Source organism: Schistocerca piceifrons, chromosome 10 (assembly GCF_021461385.2).
Source record: "Schistocerca piceifrons isolate TAMUIC-IGC-003096 chromosome 10, iqSchPice1.1, whole genome shotgun sequence".
Lineage (NCBI taxonomy): Eukaryota > Metazoa > Arthropoda > Insecta > Orthoptera > Acrididae > Schistocerca > Schistocerca piceifrons.
This window is the reverse complement of record NC_060147.1, coordinates 36,767,185-36,788,534: the sequence shown is the minus strand read 5'-3', so window position 1 is coordinate 36,788,534 and position 21,350 is coordinate 36,767,185. Positions and strand designations below refer to the sequence as shown.

The window sequence follows — 21,350 nt, the reverse complement described above, 5'->3', positions numbered from 1 at the left end:
GCTGCCAACGGATCCATTCTTTTCGTCAGATTGTATCAGAAATTTACTTTTACTCCGATTCAGCATCTCCTCATTTATTGTTCGACGTACCCAGCTAATCTTCAGCATTCTTCTGCAGCACTACATTTCAAAAGCTTATACCGTCTTCTTGTCTGAATTGCCTGTCGACCACATTTCACTTACATAGACGGCTTCACTCTAGACAAGTATTTTCAGAAAAGAGTTCCTAATACTTAAATTGAAATTAGGTGTTAACAAACTCCTCTTTTCTCGTAGATGCTCTTGTATACTATTGGCAGACTGCATTTCCTATCTTCGCTGCCTCGTCCACCGCCAGTTATTTTGTTGCCTAAATAACAAAACCCATCTACTACTTTTTAGTCTCTTGTTTTCTAATCTAATTCCCTTAGCATCGTCTGAATTACTTCGATTACATTCCATGACCCTGTTTTATAGTTATATCTCACTTCAATGCACTATCCCGTTCAACTGCTCTTTCAGATCTTACAATGTCACTGGCAGACTTCTACTTCGTCTATCTGAACTTTTAATTTCTTTTCCAAATTTCTGCTTGATTTCCTTCATAGCTTGTTCAATGTACAGATTACATAACATAGGGTAGTAGACCTACATACAGAATTTACTTCCGGTATCCCCCATTAAACCTAATTCGAAGTTTATTGCAGTTTTATAAAAATGGGAAACAATCTCTCATAACATTGATGTCCCACGATTCCCTATCGCGAAATCTTTTAAAGTAATATATTCGTACCTCAAAGTGTTAAATTCTCTCCCTTGCGAAATTAAGGTTTTTTCCCTTAAGAAGTGGTTCGAAGTCTCACTAGAGCAAATGTAGATCAAACCTTGAGAGTTAAAGCACGGAAAACGCGAGGCCTGGTATGTAAATGGGACTGTGTTTTGTTATTGCTGACATAGGGATTGATTCTGTCGTGGTTATAGATTCTTTTTTAGTTGTTTTATTTGTTTTTGAAGTACCATCACAATACTAACGCGCGCCAGCAGTAAAGACAATTTCGTGTAGTGATCATGAAGAGGGATAAAGATGTGCATTATGTTTCTGAAACGTGCCGTATTCAAGTTCCCGGGTAGTGAGGAAGTGATTTAGCTGTTGGTTTACTTATGGGTACGAAGACCATAGCATGTGTCTATTTCTCACTATTGTGGATCGCTTAAACTGCTCCTTCGCTGACGCATCAAAAGTCGATTTTCATTCTCTATCAAGCCATTTATAATTTTTTTTGTCTTTAGAAGAAAGATAACTCTTTAGAATAAATTTAGAGAACAAATATTTGAATATGACTATGCAACCATTGTACTGCCATGAATGTATACTTCGTGTAGGGGTCGTGACAAAACCTGGCAGAAATTAGAGCTCGTACAGTGGCATGTACGCAGTCGTTTTCCCCTTTCCCCAACGCTCAACACGCGAATGTAACGTGAAAGAAAATCGATAACATTGGCACGACGTGTCCTGTGCCACTAATTGTGTATGTATGTAGACGTAGGTCGTCACAATACAGAGATTAAAAACGATCACACGTGTCAGAAATGAATAATACGCCTAGAAAATGGAATATAAATGGATGTCAGTCTTTCACAATCAAATTTTAATCAGCTGCATCTTTCCTTCCATGTTCTCCACATTTCCTTATGTCTTTCTTCATGTTACAACAGTTTTCTTTCTGGGCTTTTACTGGAAACTTGCATGATTTAGTGTATATTCTTTAAGCGATGTAAGTACTTTGATATCTTCTAGAGTAGTTTTGAGTTCCTCTGTGTCGTTTCTGGTTTCCGTGATCCACGACTTAGCCGTTTCAATTTTGCAAATTAATTACAAAATTACAAGTGATATTATCTTTTTTTTAAAAAAAAAATATGTTTATGTCCACTACGAAAAGGAATATCCGTGAACTTGTAGGACGATGACAAAAGATTTATCAGGAAATGGTACTCAGTGGATGCTATTGTACTATACATCGTCCCAGGAGGAGTGATCAATATTCAATGATATAACAGGAACGATCATCGAAAGCGAAAAATCAACTAAGCATGGGCTCTAAAATGCATACCATAAGAGCTATGAACACTTCTTCATCTTCGATACTGTGAAACAAATCTCTTCTGCTGCAAGCGCTTTGCATTCCATATTTTGAGAGGAGTATACAACAAGCTCTTGGCTTTCCATGTTGTGAGAGGTGGTAGCGTTCACCAAACCAAGAAAAAAAAGATGTCCAATGAACACTGACTTAAAATGCTACGAGCACCACTTCGTTGCTATGAAACGCATCTCCACTGAACAAGTGCTCGTAGTTCACAACATATGTGTACTGGACATTTTTTCCTAGTTGCAGTTAACGCAGATCGCAGTGTGCTGATATTCGCATACTACCCCCCCCCCCCCCTCTCTCTCTCTCTCTCACTCACTCACTCACACACACACACACACACACACGCACACACGCACACACACACACACACACACCACCCTCCCTACCCAGTATCTCCGTTTCCTACCACTAACAAAACGTAGAGTAATTTACATTGTGTGGTTTCATAGTAGCTTTTATTTTTATTTATTTTATTTATTTATTTTTTGCCCTTAAAACCTGAAAAGGTTCGAAATGCGTTACAATATTTCGTAGTTATTCCTAGCTAGTACGGCAACAATATAGATAAATTACTTCAAAATATTAAAATTTCGTAAATAAAACTGTTTCTTTCCATTATCAAAAGAAGTAAACGGAAGTCACGATGTTTTTTATTGCTCAGTGTCACACTGCACTTCAGCCACAGCTAAATAAGTCAATGTTAATTCAATTGCTATTTCGTTTCGAATATCAATGTTTTTCGATCTAGAAGTCGTCAGCGGATGACGAAAGTATGAAAGCTAACAGATATCGGAATCTTCCTAATCAAATTTTATTCCATAAATGTTATCCGTATAGATTGTAGTTGCATGTCTTTCTTGCAGCAGATCTTTGAGTTTTGCTGATCGTCAGATATTGGTTTACAGTCGACTGTCGATCATTTAGTGCAGTCTAGAACTTTCCGATGAATAGTAATTCTCTGAGCTCGAAGTTTGCAATTTTGAATCCGTTTTTTGCGTTGGGGGACTGGACCAGCTCTTACACTGTTTACAGTCGTAAGTGTTTATTTGTGAGTGCTTAAAATTACACGAGCATTATAAATAACGATTGTGGAGTATCATGGGTGATTCCGCTAACAGCAAAATATGTTTCGATGAAGTTCAGAGCAGCTTTTTATTACTAGAAATTCCACGTGAAAACCTGTTATACAAACAGATAATTTTATCATAAAAATGTATTAAATGAAAGTGCTATTTCATTCTCAAAGAAGGGAACGAAATACAGCGTGGAAATGAAGTACTGCGTTTCTGAAAGCTATACCCTCTTCGTTTAATCATCGAAGGTAGTGTGCTAAGGGCGGGGTTGTGTTGTTGCACACTGCACAAGTGCCTCATTATGTTTTTAATTTTTGAATAAATCTATTTTCCGGTAATTCATATCGAACGTGCAAACCTATGGCTACTGTTTACAACGTTCACTACAGCAACGTTAAAAGACGAACGTTTACTAACTTACAATTAACTGGAAATGAAAGTACAAAATTTACTTACTGTAGTCGTCAGTCACGTTGAGTCCATGGCATTCTGCTATCCTCATTTGGAAGGAATGCCAAGTCCCAACAAAATTTAAACGTCTTTCCATACTACATAACCAAGGAATTAGATTTCGCCATGTGAAACTGTCGGCATTTTCACTCATTGCTATTCACAACCGAAAACGATAAACTGTGTCGCCCTGGCAACGCACTAAACATTTAGCACAATACCACCAGATTTGTATGGTCGACATCGAGTCGCACGTTCGATATATATCGCTAGGCTCCCTTGAGTTCGATAGACAGTCATTCTTGGAAATTACCCATGTTTCGTTCAATAGATTGTATTATGTTTACAGACAATTTAAAACGTTTGCTTTTATTTTTTAGGACATGGAACGATAAGGAGATTTTGTAATGAATTTGCCTTCTCTGTTTCAGTGTTCAACATAAAGATCCAGAGGTGTTCCGGATTCGGCTGTTTTATAGTCGCAGCATGAGACATTGACTGTTAGCTTGTTTTCAGTATCCAGAAAGTGCCTCTTACAAGAAGTGCTCAGCAGACAAGGATAGTGAACAGAAAACTTGAATGTGTTTCGTATTTGTACGCTTATTCGACAGCGCTACTCTAGTGAATGTGCCTGAGGTGTTTTTTGCCATTTTGTAAGATTTGCCAGCAAACACGAATCAGAATTACTAAACTGCCTGAGCCGCTGCTTGCCGTCAATCATCAAAGTCTGTGATCGTTTTGTTTCTGAACAGTTTTGTGGTCATTTGTGTACAACGAAAGCACAAACTTCGTGCCGTCCAGTTTTAACATTAATCTTCGATCGAATGTTGAATTTTCCTTGTTACGTACGCGTGAGTTCTTGCTGCGTGTGTGAAGATTGAGTGTAAGAACAGCTTTTAGACACGTGTGCATTGGAATACCGGCCCAGTCAAATTGGGCCGCGCTGGGCGCGAGAGCCGCTACGAAGATATTCCACATCGGCAGCCGGAGTGCATAGGCCGAAGACGCACCAACCGAGGCACCCGGGCCGCAGAGAGAGCTCGTTGGCCTTTCGAGCGCAGAGGAGCCCGCGCGGAGGCGGCGCCGGCGTCGCGCGGCGGCAGCTAGAGGAGGCGGAGGGGGAGGCGGCGGGCGGCGGCGAGCCCCCCGCGTCCGCATGCGTGTGCGTGTGCGGCGAGCGCGTGCTGGCCCCCCCGATGCGGATGGTGCCTGATGGCGATGCTGGGCCGCGGGCGGCGGCGCGCGGCCGCTGCAGCTAGGCGGCTGGCCCGCGATGCGGCGGCGGCGTCGCCGGCAGCCGCCGCGGCCGCCGACCTGGCGCTCGACCGCCTCTCGGACCGCCAGCTGGAGCTGCTGGCGGCGGCGGTGGCGGCCGGCGGCGGAGGCGGCGCCGGCGCCGGGGGCGGCTGCGTGCTCGTCGAGGCGGCCGACCTGGCCGCGCTCTGCTGCCGCGCCTGGCGCTGGGACGACCTGGAGCCGGACCAGCTGAGGCCAGCCCCCCACTGCGCAGCCGTCAGGGACCCCGTCTACCACTGCGCCAACCCCTACCACTGGAGCAGGCTCTGTCCGCTCGGTGAGTACGCTTATTTCTTGTATTCTCCTCTTCTTACTAACCCCTAACAAGGAGGCCACCCGGCAAAGGATTTTTCGTAATTTTTTTGTATTTGCGATAAGCGAAGTTCAGTGACATAGAAGAATGTTCGATACCGGCCGTCGGCTCTGACCATAGAGTAAATATCTCTAGAGTGAGCATTCACATGCGTAGAACAGATTTTGTGTTGTCAACATACATTGGTCACGTGTTCTCGGGATGTCGTGTCTTTGTCCGTATAAGCGCCCTGTATACTTAGAATGTCACTAGATACCTAGTAAAGACGGATTCTTTTCGTACGTGTCGTGGATTATTTATGTATGTTGCGCAGAAATTTTAACAGTATCCATTTGATATTGGGAATAAACCAGCTACGTAACTTTTAAGGGCAAGTGATATTACATTCTGCTTCTTTGCGATAGGTGTTACAGTTCAGATGCACTCGATTTTTGGTTGATACGGCACTTTATAGTATTACAGGGCCAGACGTACGTCTTTGCAGTGATAGTCTGGCAAAACAACTTGACAGTACGCTAGTACTTTTGCAAGTGTCCGAAAAACACCGAATTTGCCACACATTAGCGATTATATCCCTGCTAATTCGTCCTTTTTTCTGCTGTTTCTGCATATTTATTTTCTCGTTTTTGCGACCTAATGCACAATTCTTCTTACTGGTGGCACTTTGAGGTATTTATTTAACGCATTTTAAGTACTTGCTCCCAGTTAATTAAATAAATATTAGACTGAGTAATCTATACACATAATCGACAAGTCATTGATAAATGCATGGAGTATAGTAGTTGCTGAAACAACTAACCATTCCCTTTCCTGTTACACTAGCAAATTTACGAGAGGAAGCGATTGTTTGTAAGCTTTTGTACGAGTCGTAGTATAGTCATAAAATCGTAGAAAAATAGGTGTACAGAATCAAGCCTAAATTATAATGCGTCTCGAAAGTTTTAAACGTATACAGTGTCTCTCACTAATATGATAACTATAATTAGAGCTACATGGTATGTACCCATGAAAAGTTACTAGCCCTCCTTTCACATATTTTTCTTTGCATCCGTAGCAACAACAGTAATTCACTATCGTTATTACACTATCAACAAACGGTGAAATACAAAAAAATTCTTGATATTATAAACTTCAAACGCTGCAGAAAGAACACACGCACAGCGAAGTTCCGAAAACACGTGACAATCCTGGTTTAATGTTGACAACATGCGCAGGACGCAATGCTCACTCCAGAGATATTTACTCTATAGCTTTGACCACTGACATTATAAACACGTGACAAATGCTGTTAACATTATGGCGACGATAACTGAAGTCGGGTAATGCTGAGGGAATTAGATTAGGAAATGAGACACGTAAGGTAATAAAGGAGTTTTGCTATTTGGGGAGCAAAATAAATGATGATGGCCGAAAAAGAGGATATACAATGTAGACTGGCAATGGCAAGGAAAGAGTTTCTGAAGAATAGAAATTTGTTAACATCGAGTTTAGATTTGTCAGGAAGTCGTTTCTGAAAGTATTTGTATGGAGTGTAGCCATGTGTGGAAGAGAAACATGGACGATAAATAGTTTGGACAAGAAGAGAATAGAAGCTTTCGAAATGTGGTGCTACAGAAGAATGTTGAAGGTTAAATGGGTAGATCACATAACTAATGAGGAAGTATTGGGTAGAATTGGGAAGAAGAGGAATTTGTGGCAAAACTTGACTAGAAGAGGGGATCGGTTAATAGGACATATTCTGAAGCATCGAGGGACCACCAATTTAGTATTGGAGGGCAGTGTGGAGGGTAAAAATCGTAGAGGGAGACCAAGAGATGAATATACTGAGCAGATTCAGAAGGATGTAGGTTGCAGTATGTATTGGGAGATGAAGAAGCTTGCACAGGATAGAGTAGCATGGAGAGCATCAAACCAGTCTCAGGACTGAAGACCACAACAACAGCAACAACAACAGCTTAAATGTTATTGGTGATCGTTCACTTATATATTTATTGCCAAATTACAGACCTGTTACCTGATGTTTTAAAACTGGCCGTTTTTCTTTTGCTGTTTTCATTTCTTTTGTTTTATCTACAACATTTACAAAGAATAATACTTTTCAAAATATCGATAATTTAAGGTAGAAATTTAAATAAAATTTTGTTGTTCTTTTAAGAAGAATATAAAAAGAACGTTGGGTAGAGAAGATATTTGTTAGTGCCATCACCGATTTGTGAATGGCCGTGGATACCTTGACTACCTTGGAATGCGTTCTTACACACACACACACACACACACACACACACACACACACACACACACACACACACACACACACAGAGAGAGAGAGAGAGAGAGAGAGAGAGAGAGAGAGAGAGAAAGGTTATTAGTAGAGAAATAATATTGCTAATCCTATGCTTTAACTTTAGGTGACCATCCGTGTATAGCATTTGGTGATTTCTTGGCTAGATCGCCAGTACCTTATGCTTATTTACTGTCACATCTCGCCTTCCTACTCCTGTTCCTACTCATTGTTTTTTTTCTGTTTTTTTTTCTTCTTCTGTTACCGCCGGTATCGCTGTCCACCCTCTGGAGATTCGTTAGCGTAGCCAACGAACAACAGAACTCAGTAGGTGCACCGAAAGGTGACGTGATAACAGCAGCCATTAACCCTACGGCACTGGCCAAAGCCGCCGATGACTGCTATGGAACATCGCTCCTGACCGAGTTAAGTTCCTCGAAAGTCTTCAGATTCGATTTTCTGGCGAATTTTTAAGAATTGCATCGTAGCGCTTTGAGGGATTGATATTTGAATTTTATCTGTAGGCCTAATGGATGCAGATGAGCTCTGTTCCTGCATAGGCTGTAGAATAATATCCGCTACCAGTAACAATAAAAAGTGATTTTACTTAATGCACTACCGGTTTCAGGCTTGTCACATTCTATTATGTGTTTCAATGCCCAGTGTTCGAGATCACCGTTTCAATAAACATCTCGGAAATTGGAAAAACGATATTTCAGCACAGCGCTTTTCATTGAAGGCAAGCCTTCGTCTATAATACATGTACGCTGGCGCAATTATCTTGTTCTCTGTGGCTTTTTAGCATTCGGCGAATGTTTGCGACCTGTGCTATATATGTAAGCAGCATTCTGTGAGTAGTCGCGATCTCTACTTACATGTAAGCAGTATTTAAGTATAAATATTTTGTAAGCAGCTTTCCCTGGCGACACGGATTTCGCATTATAGTAGCAATGAAACGAAGCCAGTGATAACCACTTACTTTTGAACTTCTTAGTACCATATTCAGCTTTGTGTATCTGCAGCTCTCGCCTTTCTTTCCGTGTTTGCAGTTGAATTAAGTTCCCTGGAAAGTCCACAATTTATTCCTATAGCTAAAAACATGCAAGTTCACACGCTATGTAATCTCTTGTTAATGTAGCAAGAAGCTGGTAGAATAAATAACAAGCTGAAGTACACCAAAGAAACATAAAAAGTTACTGTAAACACAGTTTCAAAGCGTGTACACATACAACTAACATCAACACGATTTGGAGGGAAAATGAGAAATGTTACCCAACTTTGAAAAAATTTAGTGATCTGTGAGTTGCTTGGAAGGGAAATTCCGTGGCATCAACCAAACCATTAGAACAAATCAATTATTACACTTTCCTCACCAATTTTTACACCAGAAAACTTAAAGAGTATCAAATCGTCTGTCTAAGTCCGTACACTTGAGCAATGTTCTATCTAGGATGGGTCGCTCTAGTGATTTGTAAGCAATATTTTTAGGCTGTGTATATAAGTATGTGTGAAATATGTTAAATATTTGTGACATGCGCGTACGCGACTTAAACAACGGGTAAAGAGCTACGCAAAAGCCCCTGGATCGATTTCAGCCAAACGTTGTACACGTACTGCTACTATCTGGAAATAGAAACTGTGGGAGAAGAGAGAAGAGGAGGTGCACAGAGAGAGGGGAGAGAAAGGAAATAGACACATTGGGAAGCGGAGGAGTTGGTCGGAGAGAAGGGAAATGAGGAGATGGTATAATAGCATAATGACTTTTCTGGAGACTAGAAAACTACTCTGTAGGAATCTGCATGGGTTTCGATAAAGACGATCGTGTGAAACCCAGCTCGCGCTGTTCGTCCGCGGGACTTAGAGGGCTATAGAGACGGGTACCCAGGTAGATGCCGTGTTTCTTGACTTCCGCAAGGCGTTTGATACAGGTCGCCACAGTCGTTTAATGAAGAAAGTAAGAGCATATGGACTATCAGACCAATTGTGTGATTGGATTGAAGAGTTCCTAGATAACAGATCGCAGCATGTCATTCTCAATGGAGAGAAGTCTTCCGAAGTAAGAGCGATTTCAGGTGTGCCGCAGGGGAGTGTCATAAGACCGTTGCTATTCACAATATATATAAATGACCTTGTGGATAACATCGGAAGTTCACTGAGGCTTTTTGCGGATGATGCCGTAGTATATCGAGAGGTTGTAACAATGGAAAATTGTACTGAAATGCAGGAGGATCTGCAGCGAATTGACGCATGGTGCAGGGAATGGAAATTGAATATCATTGTAGACAAGCGTAATGTGCTGCGAATCCATAGAAAGAAAGATCCTTTATCATTTAGCTACAATATAGCAGGTCAGCAACTGGAAGTAGTTAATTCCATAAATTATCTGGGAGTAGGCATTAGGAGTGATTTAAAATGGAATGACCATATAAAATTAATCGTCGGTAAAGCAGATGCCAGACTGAGACTCATTGGAAGAATCCTAAGGAAATGCACTTCGAAAACAAAGGAAGTAGGTTATAGTACACTTGTTCGCCCATTGCTTGAATACTGCTCAGCAGTGTGGGATCCGTACCAGATAGGGTTGATAGAAGAGATAGAGAAGATCCAACGCAGAGCAGCGCGCTTCGTTACAGGATCGTTTAGTAATCGCGAAAGCGTTACTACGTAGATGATAAACTCCAGTGGAATACTCTGCAAGAGAGACGCTCAGTAGCTCGGTACGGGCTTTGTTGAAGTTTCGAGAACATACCGAGGAGTCAAGCAGTATATTGCTCCCTCCTACGTATATCTCGCGAAGAGACCATGAGGATAAAATCAGAGAGATTAAAGCCCACACAGAGGCGTACCTACAATCTTTCTTCGCACGAACAATACGAGACGGGAATAGAAAGGACAACCGATAGAGGTACTGAAGCTACCCTCCGCCACACACCGTCAGGTGGTGTGCGGAGTATGGATGTAGATGTAGATAGATGATTGGCATAAATACGGACGCAGGAAACGCGGGCAACTTAGTTATGGACAAAAGTGACTGGCTAGTTATTTGTGTATTTAGACTGAGAAAGTAATTGTCGGTTCCGTAAAGAGGGGAAGGAATGACCTTGCCAAAGTGAGTAGTTTATTAGGCGTTAGAGAAATAAATTAAGCCGCCGTCGAAGTCTTCAGGAGGTACGATCAATTAACTGCCTCTCTTTATACTGCTCGCTAAAAGGGTCACGGTACGTTCCACGTGTTAGCTCAGCGCAGCAGTACGCCTGCATCTCATTTTGCGGCTTCTCGCACCAGCGCCCCGCGCTTGTCACTTTCCCCGCGGCTGTGGTCGCCTCCACAGCACGCTTTGTCGTTTTTGATCCGCGTCGCCTCTTCCGCGTGCTCTTCGCACCTTTCTTCGCCGTCGCGTCGCGCAGAAAGGAAGAGAAGACGAGCTAGCGGTAGTAGCCTTCACTTGTTTGCGGCTGCGGGCGCCAGCGCGTCATCTCTCCCCCCTCCCCCCACCCTTCCCCCTTTCTCCACTCATCAGTCTTTTTTTTTCCTCGCTGCCTTCCGCGCCAGGCGCCATGGCGCGTCTCGTCGTGTGATCGCAGCTGCCGCGCCGCAGCCATGGGGGGGGGGGGGGGGGGGGGGGGGGAGGGGGGGAGTTGTGGATAACGAGTGGCGAGGAGCCTGGAGGAGGCCGCTGTGAATTTGTGTCGGCCCCGAAATTACAGAGGGGGCCGCAGCGGACGCGATCGCCGAACAAAGGAGCGCCGGCTGATAACAGGGCGCGCAGCAAAAAGCGCGCCCAACCTGTTCTGCCCGCTCCCAAATTATCCGCCGTCTCCTCACGACGCGATAGTCATGAGCGGCCGGCGCCGTCCTTTTATTCCGACTAATCGCCGCAGGTAAGGTAAATAAAGATGGCGGCGCGCGCGAGCGTTTGGGGGGGGGGGGGGTGCTCTTCTCATTACGGGCAGGAAGCGCTGCGGTTTCGTCGAGTCTGCGGAAGGCCTCTTAATAACGGCGGATATCTTTAACCCCTGCTGGCGTGGCGGTCTCCTAAACCGTGCGACTTGTGAAGAAAGAGCGGACTTCCAAACGCGAGTTGTTCATTATTATAGGCGACATTGTCAGCAGGAGAGCGATCTCTGAATTTGATTAAAACTTCTTACTCACTCACTCCGTCTTCAGCCCACCAGTGGCCTACCGGGACCATTCGACCGCCGTGTCAACCTTAGAGGAGGATGCGGATAGGAGGGGTATGGGGTCAGCTCACCGCTCGCCCGGTCGTGATGATGGTATTCTTGACCGAAGCCGCTACTATTCGGTCGAGTAGCTCCTCTATTGGCATCACGAGGCTGAGTGCACCCTGAAAAATTGCAACAGCGCCTAGCGGCTGGATGGTCACCCATCCAAGTGCCGGCCACGCCCAACAGCGCTTAACTTCGGTGATCTCACGGGAACCTGTGTATCCACTGCGGAGGTCATTGCCTTAAATCTTCTTACTAGAGAAGTTTATTTCCCCAGATCGCAGTAAATATACGGGGTGAACATGAATAAAACCTGCCATCTGCAGGCCGTATTCCTGGCTGCAAATGGGGGAAACAAGGTGCTATGAAAATGTGTCTAGAAATGGATGAAGCGCGTGCAACGACGACAAATCGTCCCGGAACACATTACAGAGCTGCTTCGCATCCACATCACAACAAATGTTCAGAGTGGCCCCTATGGGATTGAAGGTTACAACGGTAGTAGCAATATTAGTTGTCACGAAAGATTGACATAACTGTACTATGGCTTATGCCTGAAGCTTGTACTAAGGTTCGTCTAAATAACCTGTAGATCCCGATCCTCCAAATGTGGTGTACGCACAATCTACATCTACGTGATTACTCTCCTATTCACAATAAAGTGCCTGGCAGAGGGTTCAGTGAACCACTTTCATGCTGTCTCTCTACCGTTCCACTCTCGAACGGCACGCGGGAAAAACGACCACTTAAATTTTTCGTGCGAGTGCTGATTTCTCTTATTTTATCGTGATGATCATTTCTCCCTATGTAGGTGGGTGCCAACAGAATGTTTACGCAATCGGAGGAGAAAACTGGTGATTGAAATTTCATGACAAGATCCCGTCGCAACAGAAAACGCCTTTGTTTTAAGGATTGCCTCTCCAATTCACGTATCATGTCTGTGACACTATCTCCCCTATTTCGCGATAATACAGTCCGCCGCCTCCCTGCATCTTGCTCTCTCTGAAAGGACACATGATCACACCAACGCCCAAAAAGTGCTTCATACGTTGTATGATGTTATTGGTTTCCGTGAAGGTACTTTTTGGTGCGACCGTGCTGGCTTTCGATCGTTTCCATCTGCTTGGCCCTACGCAAGCACCATCTCGACTTGTTCCCGACATGAATACCGGACCATTCCGTTGCTTACAGTACGCTGCGTCAATCATACAGACTGCAACACACAAGGAAGACACGGCACATAGTCAGAGAACTTTCATCCGTCAGCGCCATCTATCACGGCAGCGATGCATTCCCGTACACATACCTTTTCTCCTATAACTCTAGTTCAGAATCCGTGCCTGCAGTTTGTCGGCTTTATTGACGTTCACACACACACACACACACACACACACACACACACACACACATATATATATATATATATATATATATATATATATATATATATATATATATATATACACTTGTGCCGTTTTTCCCGCGGATACGCGCAGGGTCGGCATGGTTAATCGGATGTGGCAATGTTAGTTGAAGGGGTGGCCGGCTGCCCTTCCTGCCGCCCCGTACCCCTCGGGTAGGTATTAGTGTATCCCAACTGACTGCGACTAGCGTAATCCATGGAATAGTGCGAAAGTGTTCAGATGTCTGCGAGTCGTGTAACTGAGGCGGGACGCGGGGACCAGCCCGGTATTCACCTAGGGGGATGTGGAAAACCGCCTAAAAACCACATCCAGGCTGGCCGGCACACCTGCCCTCGTTGTTAATCCGCCGGGCGGATTCGATCCGGGGCCGGCGCGCCTACCCGAGTCCAAGAAGCAGCGTGTAAGCGCGCTCGCCTAACCTGGCGGGTTAGTCTTATTAATGTTTAAAAACACCGAAAGTGACGTAGATGATGCTGAGACAAGTAATTTAATCTGACACATGGGCGCGCTTATGTCGGGAAATACCGCAAAAGCGGATGTGACGTCACCAGATGACGTACCTCGCCGCACGTGCGGTGATGGAGCCTATTGTCCTACCGCACCCGATGTTCCCGACCCAAGTCAAGAGTCACGTTGGCGTGGCCCTGGGCCGACGTGCGCGAATCAAGCCTGTCCAGGTCAGGGTTGGAGTCTTAAATCTGCCAAGTACTATTATTTTTCATTGTTTTAGGCAATTATGTGTTTATATGGGTGTAAGATTTATTGTTTTATTTGACTATCTCGCGGTCTCCGCTGGTTAACTGCGAAGTACTGTACAACAGAAACGTACCTGTTGTGGGTCACAAGTAAATGCGTGTAAGGTTCCGAGTTGGTCCGCTACCAGTTAGTGAATTACGTGTTCTTTAGTAAATAAAACCCGTAAACCAAAAAGGAAGAAATACAAAACAAAATGGTTCAAATGCCTCTGAGCACTATGGGACTTAACATCTGAGGTCATCAGTCCCGTAGAACTTAGAACTACTTAAACCTAACTAACCTAAGGACATCACACACATCAATGCCCGAGGCAGGATTCGAATTTCCTACCGTAGCGGTCGCGCGGTTCCAGACTGAAGCGCCTAGAACCGCTCGGCCACAGCGGCCGGCGAAATACAAAACAATAACAGTTTTTGCATGGTTACGGCATAGACAATGATTTCGTTAGTTCTCAGATTAAAATAGATAACATTTACAAAACTAGGCTTGTGGAGGTATGCGTGGATCTACTTCCTGTCGGCGGGGGTAAGTGACAAGTCCAAACGCTGCACGGGCGGCGAGGTATGTCATCTGGTGACGTCACATGTTCATCTGTCATCCTCTTTTGATGTATTTCCCGAGATTTGCGGCCGCATGTGTCTTACATTAAATTATTTCTCTCAGAGTCAGCTACATCACTTCGACGGCTTTTAAACTCGAATAAGAAGCACCGCGTATGTATAGACAACTAGCTTCGGCAAGTTAAATTGCCGTCTTCAGATTGTCTTCATACGTAGATCATGTAGGGCACGATCATTTAAAAGAGTTGTTCCCAAATATACCGACGACTAAATGAATGTGCTGTACGTAGTGGCAAAGTGGTCTACCTATGTACAAGATCTGAAAATGGCGATTTAACTTGTTGTCTCTACCTAGATTTATTGCGATCTGGGCAAATAACTTTCAAAATGGTTCAAATGGCTCTAGGCACTATGGGACTTAACATCTGAGGTCATGAGTCCCCTACAACTACGTAAACCTAACTAATCTAAGGACATCACACACATCCATGCCCGAGGCAGGATTCGAACCTGCGACCGTAGCAGTCGCGCGGTTCCGGACTGAAACGCCTAGAACTACTCGGCCACCGCGGCCGGCCCTTCCTGAAAAGTGCTGTCCCGAAATTTCAATAGTAACCCTCTCCGTCATGCACAACGCCTCTCTTGTAACGTCTGCTAGTGGAGTTCGTTTAGCATCTCCGTAACGCTCTCTCGAACCACTGACGAAACGCGCCGCTCTTCGGTTGAATCTTCTCTATCTGCTCTATTAGTCCGATAGGGATCTCGAATAGATGAACAGTACTCAAGTATAGGGAGAACAAGCGCCTTATAAGCAACTTCTTTCGTGGATGTATTAAATTTTCTTAAGATTCTTCCGATGAATCTGAGTCTAGTATTTGCTTTTCCCACTACTTGTTTTATGTAGTCATTCCACTTAAGGGGGGTAGGACGTCAAACGGGCCGACTTGGAGCAGGAGAGGCAGCACAGGACATTTTAATTTCCACTGTCTATACTTTTACAAATAAATTCATAAAACTTTAACAAATGGCTCTGAGCACTATGGGACTTAAAATCTGTGGTCATCAGTCCCCTAGAACTTAGAACTACCCAAACCTAACCAACCTAAGGACATCACACATATCCATGCCCGAGGCAGGATTCGAACCAGCGACCGTAGCGGTCACGCGGTTCCAGACTGAAGCGGCTAGAACCGCACGGCCACACCGGCCATCCTAAAGATTTAACAGCGTGACCAGGAAGGATTCAGGTTCCATACTGATAGCAGTGGAAGCTCAGAAACGTAACAAAACACATTTTTTTACATGTGAAATTTCATCATTTTTTTCACTTTCTTTTGGCTGCGTTTGTTGCTATAGGTACACTTTTCTTCATAAGTAAGAGAGACTGTTCGATGGATTTTGCACAGCATACAAACCATATTTACAGGTGTCAGAAACTCTAGAATCTATTTAATTTATGAAAAAATGAATGAGCTGTTACGTTTTAAACTTTGTTTCGAAAAAATCAAATTTTTTAGTTGATTATCTCAATTTTTACCACAGTTTTTAATAGATTTGGAAAATTCCAGAGTTTCACACACCTGGAAGTATGGTTTGTATGCTGTGCAAAATTCATCGAACAGTCTCTCTTACTTATGAAGAAAAGTGTACCTATAGCAACAAATGCAGCCAATAGTAAGCGAAAAAAATGATGAAATTCGACATGTAAAAAAATTTATTTTGTTATGTTTTTGAATTTCCACTGCTATGAGTGTGAATCCCGAATCCTTCCTGGTCATGCTGACATTGTTTTATGAATTTATTTGTAAAAGTATAGACAGTGGAAATTGAAATGCCCTGTGGTGTTTGTCATCAATAGTGTAGCTGTATAGTAGTGGATTTCTCTTCCTATGCATGCCCAATGTAATGTGTGTACGCGCACAAGTTGTGACGCAGCCCCTACGCTTGACCGTAACTCCCCGCGAGTAAAATTTGAGCGCTGAGGTGAGAACGGTGGGCCCCGCAGAGAGGAGAGAAGTAGACCGTTCGGACGCGGTGATAAATGTGTGGGCGGTGTGTGGCGGAGGGTGGGGAAGAGCCGGGCGTGTCCGGCGCGGCGGCTATCTGCGGCCGGAGCTGGCCGCCTGCCGAAACACGGCACAAAAACCCCTGCCGCCGGCATTCCATTCACTCCCGGACACGGGAAGCGTATTAGCGCCATTCATACAGCCGGCCGCCCAGCCTCGCCGGCGCCACGGATGTCTCCGTAGGGTACCCCCTCCCACCCACCCCCACACACATGCATGTCCATTCTCCTTTTTCACTTAGTATTTTGCAAAACTGTTTTTATTGTCGATGTATTTACACTACTGACCATTAAAATTGCTACACTACGAAGATGACGTGATGCAGACGCGAAATTTAACCGACAGGAAGAAGATGCCGTGATATGCAAATGATTAGCTTTTCAGAGCATTCACACAAGGTTGCCGCCGTTGGAGACACCTACAACGTGCAGACATGAGGAAAGTTTCCAACCGATTTCTCGAACACAAACAGCAGTTGACCGGCGTTGCCTGGTGAAACGTTGTTGTGATGCCTCGTGTAAGGAGGAGAAATGCGTACCATCACGTTTCCGACTTTGATAAAGGTCGGATTGTGGCCTATCGCGATTGTCGTTTATCGTATCGCGACATTGCTGCTCGCCTCGGTCGAGATCCAATGACTGTTAGCAGAATATGGAATCGGTGCGTTCAGGAGGGTAATACGGAACGCCGTGCTGGATCCCGTATCACTAGCAGCCGAGATGACAGGCATCTTATCCGCACGGCTGTAACGGATCGTGCAGCCACATCTCGATCCCTGAGTCAACAGACGGGGACGTTTGCAAGACGACAACCATCTGCACGAACAGTTCGACGACGTTTGCAGCAGCACGGACTATCAGCTCTGACACCACGGCTGCGGTTACCCTTGACGCTGCATCACAGACAGGAGCTCCTGCGATGGTGTACTCAACGACGAACCTGGGTGCACGAATGGCGTCATTTTTTCGGATGAATCCAGGTTCTGTTTACAGCATCATGATGGTCGCATCCGCATTTGGTGACATCGCAGTGAAAACACATTGAAAGCGTGTACTCGTCATCGCCATACTGGCGTATCACCCGGCGTGATGGTATGGGGTGCCATTGGTTACACGTCTCGGTCACCTCTGGTTCGCATTGACGGCACTTTCAACAGTGGACGTTACATTTCAGAAGTGTTACTACCCGTGGCTCTACCCTTCATTCGATCCCTGCGAAACCCTACATTTCTGCAGGATAATGCATGACCGCATGTTGCAGGTCCTGTACGGCCAGATCTCTCACCAATTGAAAACGTCTGGTCAATTGTAGCCTAGCAACTGGCTCGTCATAAAACGCGTCACTACTCTTGATGAACTGTGGTATCGTGTTGAAGCTGCATGGGCAACTGTACCTGAACACGCCACCCAATCTCTGTTTGAGTCAATGCCCATGCGTATCAAGGCCGTTATTACGGCCAGAGGTGGTTGTTCTGGGTACTGTTTTCTCAGGATCTATGCACCCAAATTCCGTGAAAATGTAATCACATGTCAGTTCTAGTATAATTTGTTTGTCCAATGAATACTCATTTATCATCTGCATTTCTTCTTGGTGTAGGAATTTTAATGGCCACTAGTGTATTTCCTGAAAACATTTTTGTTTTGGACACGCACGAAAGCTGCAGAACCAATGTGCTACCTACAACTATCGTTAGTCATTACTTCTTCGCTCATTTTGTGAGCCTGGAGTGTCAGTTATGCACAATGTAAGTTGCATGATTATAAGTTATTTACGAATATTTTATTTTAGACTTTTTTTTTGAACAATTGCCCTTGCGGCTGAAGCTCTTCTGCCGTGTTTGCTTACAAGTAAATTTGTTTTTGTATGGGTTTCGCCGTGCGCAAAACACAATTTTTTTCATTTGTTCTACATCTACATATATACTCCGCTAGCCACCAAGCGGTGTGTGGCGGAGGGTACAATTCGCGCCGAAGTCATACTTCCCCCCCCCCCCCCCCCCCCCTCCCTCTGTTCCACTCGCGGATCGCGCGAGGGAAAAAACGACTGTCTGAACGCCTCAGTGCGGGCTCTAATTTCCTTTATCTGCGCGATTTGAAAATTGGTGGTAATAATAATACTCTACATGCTCCGTGAAGATCGGATTTCGGAATTTAGCGAGCAGCCCTTTCCGTTTTAGCGCGTCTTCTATGTGCAAGTGTGTCCCACTCTAAACTTTCTACGAGGTTTGTAACGCTCTCGCGATGGCTAAATGTACCAGTCACGAATCTTGCCGCTCTTCTTTGGACCTCCGAGCGAGGTGGCGCAGTGGTTAGACACTGGACTCGCATTCGGGAGGACGACGGTTCAATCCCGCGTCTGGCCATCCTGATTTAGGTTTTCCGTGATTTCCCTAAATCACTCTAGGCAAATGCCGGGATGGTTCCTCTGAAAGGGCACGGCCGACTTCCTTCCCCATCCTTCCCTAATCCGATGAGATCGATGACCACGCTGTCTGGTCTCCATCCCCAACCAACCAACCAACCAACCTTCGTTGGACCTTCTCAATCTCTCGAATCAGACCCATCTGCTAAGCGTCCCATACAGACGAACAATACTCTTAAGACTGGACGAACTAACGTATTGTAAGCTATTTCCTTTGTTGAAGGACTGCATCGCTTCAGGATTCTACCAATAAACCGCAATCTGGAGTTGGCGTTTGTTCTTCACCCAGATGTTTCCTTAAAGTTGTCAGCCGCGGTGGCCGAGCGGTTCCAGGCTGCTACAGTCGCAGGTTCGAATCCTGCCTCGGGCATGGATGTGTGTGATGTCCTTAGGTTAGTTAGGTTTAAGTAGTTCTAGGTCTAGGGCACTGATGACCTCAGATGTTAAGTTCCATAGAGCTTACAGCCATTTGAACCATTTGATTTTCCCCTTCATAAATCAAATCGTCAGTATTGCTAAGGCTCTGCCATATTGGAATAGCGCCCCAGCTTTGTACGTAATGAGGAAATCCTACCTGCACCTCAGGTGTAGATGATTTATTGATTTGATGGAATAGTCATTATAATAATAGTGGCGATTTAAGAAGGGGAATATCAAGATGAGCAGAGGTGCGAACTGAAGTTTGTGTTAGGGACGGCACTGGACTGCAGTAATCAGTGGAGGTGTGGCAATCACAATGCTATAGTCGCTTAGTGGTTAGCAAATCTGCCTCGGAAGCAGAAGAGCCAGGTTCAGGTCCTGGCCATGGCACAATTTTTAATTAATTGCTTCTGCTTCTATCCTTATCGAAAATAAAGAAAAATCACACACATCTCCAGGAAAATGTAATTCGAAGATTTCAGTGGGACTGAACACTTGACTGTTTTAAGTGTGGAAGCACAGAGGCTGTTAACTATTTGAGGAAGTCACAGGGAAGCATGAAGTAACGACCAGCGCATCTAGTAGGCAGTTGTTGCGGTCGGTCGTAGTTCTGAAGGATGCGCGTGACTGAGGTGGCAGAATCTGGTATTGAAAGTCCTCGCTGGATGACAGCACTCGCCTGTAGTGCGGCAGCAGAGCCTGCGGATACTAGATAAGAGAGCAGGAAGTAGGCCGAGGAATGCGGTACGGCGGAGAGCGGCGAGCAGTGAAAGTGTGGACGAGTCGCGGTGACTCATCCCGCAGTCTCGGCCACGCCTTCACACCGCCCTATCTGATGCCGAGGCGGGCATCCTCACTCGCCGTCTCGCCTTCTACTCTCTGCACCACTATCGGGGCCGCGATATTTACACATCGACTGCTATGTCTAGGGCGAAGTCCTGGGGACGTGGCTTCACTGTGTCTCCGTCACAATTGTTACGAAGCGTCACGTGTCTGCATTTTGTGGATGAGTGTAAAGAGTGCTTGTGCAGCAGGTGTTCTAATACTCCCGAATAACACAGTAAAGGGGGGAGGGAGGAAGGAAGGAAGGACACAGCTACACAGCTTAATCCTTTGCCGCACCATTTAGTTCGACGAAATCCGTGCCCAAGCGATTGAAGAGGACGCGTGCGAAACGGGCCAGAGTGATGCGTGAGACAACTGCAATAGAACCAATATGCCCGGCCGCTGTGGCCGAGCGGTTCTAGGCGCTTCAGTCCGCTACGGTCACAGGTTCGAATCCTGCCTCGGGCATGGATGTGTGTGATGTCCTTAGGTTATCTAGGTTTAAGTAGTTCTAGGGGACTGATGACCTCAGATGTTAAGTCCCATAGTGCTCAGAGCAATTTCAACCATTTCAACTAACAACTTTCATAAAGGCCACTTGTTTCTCCAGTGTTATAAGTATGATTTCACTGCTGGTCTCAAACTGTGATGGATTACCTAATACGAATTTCAATAGCGAATATATAGAGTGAGTATTCAAGGATATGATGGGCAAAGCAGAAAGGTCAAATAAACGTGGGCTGTAAAATGCGTACCGAAAGAGCAATGAGCACTTCATCATCTCCGATACTGCAAAATGTTGTTTTCCATATTTTTAGAGGTGGTAGGATGGACTAAAAATGTCACGTGGGTTCCGAAGTTCATAGTTAAGAACTATGAGCGCTTGGTCATCTTTGCTACTGTGAAAAACATTTCTTCCAATGCTCATAGCTCTTAAGACGTATATTTTAGAGCCAAATGTTTTCTCCTTGTGGTCAAGCAAACAGCTTGCAGAAAAATGGCTCTGAGCACTGTGGGACTTAACTGCTGAGGTCATCAGTCCCCTAGAACTTAGAACTACTTGAACCTAACTAACCTAAGGACATCACACAACACCCAGCCATCGCGAGG

General features: G+C 44.9%; 1 protein-coding gene across 1 annotated transcript in view; it reads left to right on the top strand.

Moving 5' to 3' along the window:
• Positions 1 to 4,864: 4,864 nt before the first annotated feature.
• LOC124718665 (mothers against decapentaplegic homolog 6) overlaps positions 4,865 to 21,350 on the top strand; it is a 235,969-nt gene continuing 219,483 nt past the window's right edge. The window contains exon 1 of the mRNA XM_047244292.1: positions 4,865 to 5,225. Within this exon, the coding sequence (XP_047100248.1) occupies positions 4,865 to 5,225 (361 nt within the window). The remainder of the gene's footprint in view (positions 5,226 to 21,350) is intronic.